Consider the following 9,422-nt stretch of genomic DNA (forward strand, 5'->3'; position numbering starts at 1 on the left):
GGGGATGTTCAGCTTGGAAGCCAGGGTAGCGTCCAAAAATCTCTCATCGGCCCCAGAGTCAATGAGGACCCGAATAGATTTAGACTGGATTTCCCACAGCAGAATGGCATGAAAAGGGGTGCGAGCAAGGGAAGCAGAAAAGTTTCCCATATGACCCACCAGAGTACTCGCTCCTACTGGTGAGCCTGGTCTTTTAAAGGACAAGAGGCCACAAAATGACCCAAAGTCCCGCAATACAGACAACTCTTTGTGTTGATCCTGTGTTAACATTCCGCTGATAACAGCCCAGCTCTGCCTAGTTGCATAGACTTGGGAAGCGGTGACTCAGCAGTCTTTGGTGACTCTCGGCAAAGGGATCGTCGGGGACTTCCGGGATGACTCTGAGGCAAGGTGGAATCCCTGGACGAGCGAGCTTCATCGAATTTCCTCTCCTTCCGTCATTCCCGTAATCGCCTGGCCATTCGGATGGTCAAAGCGATAAGGGAATCGAGATCCGTAGGTAACTCCTCCGAGACGCCGTATAGGATCATATCGAACAGCGCGTCCTGGTTCCAAGCACTCGCTGCTGCCAACGTGCGGAAATCCACCGCATAGTCGGCCACAATGCGGGAGTCCTGCTGAAGCTGGATTAGTTTACGTGCAGCTTCCCTCCCAGAAGAACGGGGCATCAAAAACCTTCTTCACATCTCCCACGAACCCCTCCACGCTAACGCATATGGCCGGCTGTTGTTTCCATACAGCAGTAGCACAGATGAGAGCCCTCCCTGACATCAGGCTGATGAGGTAGGCTATCTTGGAGCGATCCGAGGGGAAGGAGGGCCGAAGCTCACAGATGAGGGAACATTGAGCTAGAAACGCCAGACAGGTGCTCGACTCTCCATTGAAGCGTTTCGAGTGACTGATGAGATGGCGCTGCTAACAGCTGAGTTACAGTGGGGTTACCACTGTGGTAGGCTGCCTCCCAGACAACCAGCGGAATTGCGGCAGCAAAATGTCCAATGCCCGGTCATGACGTTCAGCCAACGTTTGAACCTCCTCCATAAGACCACGAAGCAATTCTTCGTGCCTACCGATGGTGGCTCCTTGGGAGGAGATGGTGTTGCACAGCTGGTCCAGGTCTGCTGGATCAGTCATGTCCAGTTTGTACTATCAGGTTTGAAGGTAAGACCCAGATGCAGACAACGTCGAATAAACAACAGTTTACTAATCCAACAGGGGCAGGCAAAAGACAGGTCAAGAGCAGTCAGGAGTCAGTAATCCAGAGGAGGTAAAGGTACAGGACGGCAGGCAGGCTCAGGGTCAGGGAGGGGGTGGAGACAAGCACAAGGCCAGGTGAAACAGATCAGGTTGTGACAATTCATACCCGATATTAGGCCATGTATGATGATTTCATGTTTTCATGCCTGCCTTGGTAGGCCAAGTTTATGTTTGCTGATTCAAGTGAGCTAGTCATTTCATACCTGCCATACAGTTCAAGGTGTAACCCTATAGGCTTTGTATTGTATTGTGTGTGGCTGTTTTCAAATGGTAAAAATTGTGCTCTTTTGGGCTGAATGAAAACACCTTCAGGGCTTTCTATTCTTCCTTCCTTCCCATTCTTCTCTCCTCCTCCTCTCTCTCTCTGAATACTGTAGGGGATAGACACGTTGTATATTTCATTATGTTGTAAGCGGTTGTGTAGTTACGCAGTTGTGCACTTGCGCGGACTACTTTGCAATAATAACGTGCTCGTCTGTCAAGGGAAATTTGTGATGTTTCCTGGTCACATTTATCCTGTGTTGTGTGCTAAATTATGTAATGTGATTGTACACATTTTCACTTAAATATGTTGGGGGGGAATTTGTACTGTATTATTACTGGAAAATGTTGGCACAGCCACTTTTACTTATGTCCAGCCCAGTGAAGGTTCTAGCTTGTATGGCTCCCTGGGCGAACCCCCCTCCCCCTTCAGCACCATTCTGCACTAACTGTCATTTTTATTCAGACATTTGGAACAACACAAATAAATAATATCATTTAAAACTATGTAAATATAAAAATATATACAAAAATAAGACTAATAACAAAAATAAATAACAAAGACAAATATAAACAAATTGTTGTTGATTTGCACTGGAGCATCAATACATTTCCCATCCTCCAACACTGTCAACCAAGAGTCAAGACTAAACCAGTTCACCTTGGTGGTGTGCAGAGTGGTTTTATATTATTCTTAACGATTTCGCACAAACCAGAAAAAAATGCAACAACATGTCTGTGGAACTATATATTCACAGTACTATGAATGAATTGTGGTTTATTTGGTAGCATTTCCTAGTGTGACGCGCTAGTTAGAGGCGCGCTATTTGATAAGATTCCCCTGCTCCCCCTACCTCGGGCTTCCAGTGGGGAGACCTGAGGTCAACCTGCCCTCGTCCCCCCTCCCCATCTCGTACTTCTGAGTGGGAGACCCTCACAAACTAGACTCAGGGCGCCCACTCCGTCAAGGTTAATTGACCCACAGTCCCACACGGTGACATGATATCATTGACGTGAAGTGCAAATGAGCGATATCGAAAACTCATCGCGCAGTCGACAACTGGATTGAGAGTTCGTGCAACTGGATTGAGAGTCCCCCCCTGGTCACACATTATTGGTCCATTTTATGCAACCGGAGTGACACATGATTTTATAGCAGACCTTGAACAAAGCCGGGCTACGCAGGGAGTAAACGAACGCTTCTCTTCAAACTTTTGAGAATTTGCATTCCCACAAACCTCGAGCATGGCCATCAAAACCACCCCTCTTCTTTTCCGGGCACTGGTTGAGATGTCTGAAGTACACTCTTCAAAAGTTGTACGAGGAAATCCCAACAGAGCAAGTATCAGGTAAGTGCAAAAATGCCGGTGAGCGATCCTCCAGCAAGTTTGCAACAACCGGCGACGTGTAGGCTATTTTGATCATTCACCAACTGTAGCTTATTTATATTTCACAATGGTTGAATACTACGGCAATAAAATATAAATAAAATGTACATAATGTTTTAAATCTGAGACGCTCCCCCTAGGGTTTGCAGGTGGGCAGCAGAGAGGTAGATGATAAACTAACAAAATAAGAAACAAAACCAATTTTTTTTAGAGAAGTTAGCTGGATGTCCGGTTACAATTAAGGTTGGTAAAATCCTGAGCTAATTTGGAACAAATAATAGTGCAGTACAATTGAACATGTTAAGAATTATGGAGAAAACAAATCCAAATGGAGAAAGTTTATATTGCGAAGTGACAAGATTCACATCTCGCGCTTGATAACGGGTTATCCTATATTGGCGTACATTAGGCTACATAATTAGAACATGTCTGTTTCTCTGAATGTCAGGCAGTAGGCTCAAATGTCTTTCTCTCCCCAGTAAGAGGCAGCCTACCTGTCTCCCGGACTCTGACCAGCATAATCAATCATTCCTCTGTATTATGTTTATAATACAAATTTGAAGGCTAGAATTTTGGGGGGCAGGAAATGTTCCCTCATGATGAAAGGGGGGCATGCATAGCCGTGGGAAGTAGGGCCCCCTTAAAATATATTTAGGCCTTTTACTACTCCTGTATTAGGGGTGCGATACAGCCATCTGCAGCGTACGCCACCGCAAACATCTTCCCGTGGCTACGGGGGCATGAGTGAAAAAGTTTAGGAAGGACTGGCCTAGGTGATTATGTAGGGAAGCCTATCAATTTGGCAAGAAGCTGGGGGTTTCATTTTTTGAAGCAATGTGAGATGTTGTATTGGAATGTTGAGTCACAGGACTGAGAGAGGAAGGAGGTCCCTCTGGCAGGTCTTCTAGGCTCCTCAGTCAACATGCTCTGTTCATAACCCTCAGGTGTTTTACTTTATCCATCAAATTCGTCTGAGTTCAGTAGATAGGCCTACTACATAGTGGAAGCTATAGAGCTTTTTGAAAGGGTTTGATCTGATCTCATTGTTTTTAAGTCTGGGATTTAAGCACACAACCAGGCTATTTTCATCAAACTGGGACAATCATTTAGATCGTCTTTGTTATGATACTTTAAAACTGTTATTTTTTTTATTCTGGAGTTTGTAAAGATTGACTATCAAACCGGTTTAGTCACCTTCTGTGATGACTTTTTTAACACCAGTGTGCTTTACCAAAGATTAACACATTTTCTCCCTCTTCTCCTCCTCCCAGACACCTGGGCAGCTGTGGGGTCCTGTCAGCATGGCGTGCCGCCCTTCCGCTATCCTCCCCCCTCCTCCGGACCACACCCTTCCGCAGCTTCATTAACCTGGCTGCCTCCATCACTGCCCGCAGGATGGAGTACTCTGAGAGCCGCACACTAGGGTGAGACTTCATCACACACCCACAACTCCTCTCTGCCCCTCTGTCTTGTCAGCCCCATGTTGACCAGAGGTGACTCTAAAGCCCCACTTTCCTATTCTCAACTTCAATACACTTCAGTTAACATGTGGTTGGCTTGAAATAGACCGGAGCATATTGTATCTTTCCTATATCACAGTCCAATGTTTACTCCTGACTTAGTATTTTTTTAAGTGTACATGGGTAGTCCTTTCAGCATCTTCTTGATGGATCCCCCTCTCCTTCCCCATCCAGGTACACTCCAGAGCAGATGTACAGTGTGGTGGCCAGTGTGGACCAGTACCAGCACTTTGTCCCTTGGTGTAAGAAGTCCCGGGTCGTGAAGGGAAGGAACGGGGATGTCCGGGTCCAGCTGGAGATTGGGTTCCCTCCCATCGTGGAGCGTTATACCTCGGAGGTCACGGTTGTCCCAAACCACCAAGTCAGGGTAAGCCCCGATAACATTGTACAACATGGTTTATAGCACGGAGAGGGTAGACATCCTGTATGGAAATTGTGCCCTATTTAGAGTGCCTTCAGAAAGTATTAATACCCCTTGACTTATTCCACATTTTGTTTCACCCTGAATTCAAAACGGATAAAAATAATAATTCTTACCCATCTACACAGAATATCCCATAATAACAAAGTGAAAACATGATATTTTAGCTAATTTATTAAATTTAAATACAGAAATATATATTTTAAGTTAACATATGTTAGAATTGTTTTTGGCAGTGATTACAGCTGTGAGTCTTTCTGGGTAAATCTAAGAGCTTTGCACACCTGGATTGTACAATATTTGCACATTTTTTTTTATTCTTCAAGCTCTGTCAAGTTGGTTGTTGATCATTGCTAGACAGCCATTTCCAAGTTTTGCCATAGATTTTCAAGACTATATTTAAGTCAAACTGTAACTCTGACGCTCAGGAATATTCACTGTCTTCTTTGGCCTTGCGTTTTATGCTATTGTCATGCTGAATTTTTATATATATATATATATATATATATATATATATATTTTTTTTTCCATGTCTGTTGGGAAGCAGACTCCCTGTAGGATTTTTGTCTGTGCTTAGCTCTATTCTGTTTATTTTTATCCTAAAACTCACTAGTCCTTGCCAATGACAAGCATACTCATAACGTAATGCAGCCACCACCATGCTTGAAAATATGGAGTGGTACAATGACGTTTTATGTTTTGGGGCAAATCCAACACACTTTGTATTCAGGACATAACATTTATTTCTTTGCCACTTTTTGCAGTTTTACTTTAGTGCCTTAATTGCAAACAGGATGCAAGTTTTGGAATATTTTATTTTGTACAGGCTTCCTTATTTTAACTCTGTCAATGATGTTAATATTGTGGAGCAACTACACTGTTGTTGATCCATTGTCTGTTTTCTCCTACAGCCATTAAACTCTGTTTTAATGTCACCATTAGACTCATGGTGAAATCCCTGAGCAGTTTTCTTCCTCTCTGGCAACTGAGTTAGGAAGGACGCCTGTATCTTTGTAGTGACTGGGTGTATTGATACACCATCCAAAATGTAATTGATAACAAAACCATGCTCAAAGGGACATTCAATGTCTGCTTATCAATACCAATAGGTTACCTTAAACACTATGGCACACAGTGAGTCCATGCAACTTATGTGACTTGTTTAACAAACCTTTTTACTCCTGAACTTATTTAGGCTTTCTGTAACAAAGGGGTTGAATACTTATTAACTCAAGACATTAAAGCTTTACATTTTTATACATTTGTACAAATTTCTAAAAACGTAATTCTACCTTGACATTATGGGGTATTGTGTGTTATCCAGTGACACAATCCCAATGTAATTCATTTTCTATTCAGGCTGTAACACAACAAAATGTGGAAACAGTCAAGGTGTGTTTCAGTACTCTAACCTGAGGGGATACAAATGTACTATGGGTCCGGATTAATGAGTTAAATCGTCTAATACATTTATTAGATCCTCCTAGGGGATAAATACTAAGTCGTTTTTTATCACCTAGCTGCTAACATTGTGCTCCTACGTCCATAGAGCAAGGATTAGAGAGGCTTTGTCGGCCATGTCCTGGACAAGAGCCGTGTGTAATGATGAGTGTGCATGTTGTCATACAGGCTGTGTGTACAGACGGATCCCTCTTCAGCCACCTGGAGACGCTATGGAGGTTTGCCCCTGCGACCGAGGACCAACCAGACTCCTGCAACATTGACTTCCATGTGAGTACCACCATTTTGTCCACCAGAACAGTTCACTTTCATTTGGTGTCAGCCTGAGACTAAAAGTCAGCAAGGTTAGATAATAGCCCACTGAAGTACACGTCGTCTTAGTGTTAACATTTATGAAAGTTACGTCGGTCTACTCACGCGAACATGAGTGATTACTAATGAACTTTAGGGCTTGAGATCAAATTGCCTGCCAGGGGGCTAGTTTTACACCAGGCCTTGCATTTCTCTCAACCTATAAAGATACTTTTTTTTGGAGGAAGTAGTTGAGTAAAGGCAATTAGTTTTATTTATATCCAGTACAGTTGTTAGTGTTCCTAGTCTCTTCATATATCTGGCCAGAGAGGTCATAGCGATATCTTTCCCTCTCTACTTCGTGACCCAGATATTGGGACAGGTTACCTGTAGTGGAAATGGGGTGAGGGATTTGAGAGATGGGAGGACAGACTGTCTTTTTGGACGGCCTCATTTAAGAAAGGCATTTTGGCAAGAATAATGAATAGTATGGAATGAGTTCATTGTGTGTCTGTCAGCCAGCCATTAAATCAGGAATACAGATGGTGGTCCCTCATTTGGATATGAGCACTGTCCTCAAAGGGAACAATACTCCTCAGATGGATAGGTAGACTTGGGTCAGCAGCATGGTTATGGTGTTTGAGTGTACTTATTTTCTCCCCTTCTCTCTTCAGATATCCTTCGAGTTCAGGTCCCCGCTGCACTCCCAGCTGGCCACCCTGTTCTTTGACGAGGTGGTGAAGCAGATGGTGAATGCCTTTGAGTCGCGGGCAGCCAAACTATATGGGGGCCACCGCGGTCCCCTCCAGGAGGTGCCAACAAGGAGGCGAGCAGCATGAGAAGACGCCTACCTGGCCCCTCACTCACTGACACATGGACTAAGTCCCACTCCCTCCTACCACCACCACCTGAAAACCCTCACCACCTGAAAACCCTCACCACCTGAAAACCCTCACCACTCAATTTCAACATGGAATGCCTTATGCAAGAGACTTGGTCTTCTCTTTTGGATTTTGTTATGTACACAAAAGCACCTATTTATTTGCATTACAGAAACTTTAATTTACTTGACTGTACATCCTATTTTTATTTGGGATGGAAGTGGATGTTTGTTGTTAAATGTTCATGTTTGAAAGGGACCTTCTTATATGCGTTACAGAAGATGAAGTGACTCCTTTGCGGTGTTCAAAAACATCTGAGCGGTCATCTTTTTCTTCCGACACTAATACAACTTTTTTGGTGTGTGACTGAAATTAAAAGGCTCGTATTTTGATACTCTTTGTGCCTCATGCATTTATTTTGTATGTTGTCAACTGCGTGTCTTCTGTTCATTGTTGATTACTGTAATCGTCAAGCTGGAGCTAGGTTAAAGTTGGTAGGATTACAGATGTGTAGAAAGTATTGTTTCAACAGCCAAGAGAACAACTCGGCTTCATTAAGAGAAAGTTGTCCTGTAGTAACCTGTTTTCCTACGATCTACCAATGTTCTGTTCCATCAGGACCGTTCCAGGAAGGCACATGACTTGAGAATTAGTTGCGTAAGAGCCAGGAAGGAACACAAAAGCCCTGAAGACTGATTGTAAACTGACCTGACACTTTTAGGCTATTTGCCAAGAGGTTAATGACAATTTAAAATTTAAACCCTGTAGCATATTTGCTGGCTTACTGGTGCTCTTCCATGCTGTCCCTAGGAGGGGTGAGTGGGTTAAGTCGCTGATGTGGTCCCCCCGCCCCCCCCCCCCCCCGATGTTTTGGGGCTGTTGCTGGGCAACACAGACTTTCAACTCCCTCAATTTTCTATGGGGTTGTGGACAGGTGTCTTTTATACTGATAAGTTCACAGGTGCCATTAATACAGGTAATGAGTAGAGGACAGAGGAGCCTCTTAAAGAAGTTACAGGTCTGTGAGAGCCAGAAATCTTGCTTATTTGTAGGTGACCAAATACTTATTTTCCACCATAATTTGCAAATAAATTCATAAAATCCTACAATGTGATTTTCTGGATTTTTCTCTCATTTTGTCTGTCATAGTTGAAGTGTACCTATGATAAATTACAGGCCTCATCTTTTTAAGTGGGAGAACTTGCACAATTGGTGGCTGACTAAATACTATTTTACCCCACTGTCTGCAACACAGGCTTCCAGCGAGGGCAATTTTGGGGCTTCACCATGTTTCATCAAAATGTAGAGCTGTGTCATCCGCATAGCAGTGAAAGTTAACATATGTTTTCAAATGACATCCCCAAGAGGTAAAATATGTAGTGAAAACAGAACCTTGAGGAACACCGAAATTTACAGTTGATTTGTCAGAGGACAAACCGATATCTTTCCAACATAAGATCTAAACCAGGCCAGAACTTGTCCGTGTAGACCAATTTGGGTTTCCAATCTCTCCAAAAGAATGTGGTGATCGACGGTATCAAAAGCAGCACTAAGGTCTAGGAGCACGAGGACAGACTTTACTTTTCATGCCTCTTTTTTTCAAAGCAGGTTCATTTGTCTTTTTGCGCAAGTCTGTATTTTCCCTCTGTTAACCACCCCAAAGTTTCCAGCATCTTGTGCAATATTTGACAAGTGCACAATATACAGAGGAAGACAGGGCTGAGAAACAATACAGAACGATGCTGCAGGAAAGGTTTCAGAAGGCTTTGAGAATGAAGGGTATTGCAGTCTTTTTGCTGGCACTATGCTGCTGTCTGTCTGACACAGGGTCAGGGAGACCACAATGACCAGAAAGCATGCTGCCCATCTGACACTGGTTGTCTGATGAAAGAACTGATCTCTATTGGAGAGAAACTAGGAGCCATGGGGGAGAAACTGGGAA

At 43.6% G+C, this 9,422-nt stretch overlaps 1 protein-coding gene across 1 annotated transcript; it reads left to right on the forward strand.

The window, feature by feature from the left end:
- Window positions 1–2,370: 2,370 nt before the first annotated feature.
- Window positions 2,371–7,876, forward strand: LOC139423935 (coenzyme Q-binding protein COQ10 homolog, mitochondrial-like). The gene is made up of 5 exons (XM_071175585.1): window positions 2,371–2,867; window positions 4,178–4,330; window positions 4,601–4,793; window positions 6,477–6,578; window positions 7,274–7,876. The coding sequence occupies exons 1-5, from the start codon at window positions 2,764–2,766 to the stop codon at window positions 7,436–7,438; spliced, it is 717 nt and encodes a 238-aa protein (XP_071031686.1). The 5' UTR covers window positions 2,371–2,763; the 3' UTR covers window positions 7,439–7,876.
- The last annotated feature ends 1,546 nt before the right edge of the window (window positions 7,877–9,422 follow it).

This window comes from Oncorhynchus clarkii, chromosome 13 (genome assembly GCF_045791955.1).
Source record: "Oncorhynchus clarkii lewisi isolate Uvic-CL-2024 chromosome 13, UVic_Ocla_1.0, whole genome shotgun sequence".
NCBI classification, from domain to species: Eukaryota; Metazoa; Chordata; class Actinopteri; order Salmoniformes; family Salmonidae; genus Oncorhynchus; species Oncorhynchus clarkii.

Bases quoted from the DNA above. Each gene is read 5' to 3' on its own strand.
- LOC139423935 (XM_071175585.1), top strand. From the start codon at position 2,764: ATGGCCATCAAAACCACCCCTCTTCTTTTCCGGGCACTGGTTGAGATG. The intron at 4,794-6,476 runs GTAAGCCCCGAT...GTTGTCATACAG, and splicing joins TCCCAAACCACCAAGTCAGG to GCTGTGTGTACAGACGGATC. The intron at 6,579-7,273 runs GTGAGTACCACC...TTCTCTCTTCAG, and splicing joins CCTGCAACATTGACTTCCAT to ATATCCTTCGAGTTCAGGTC.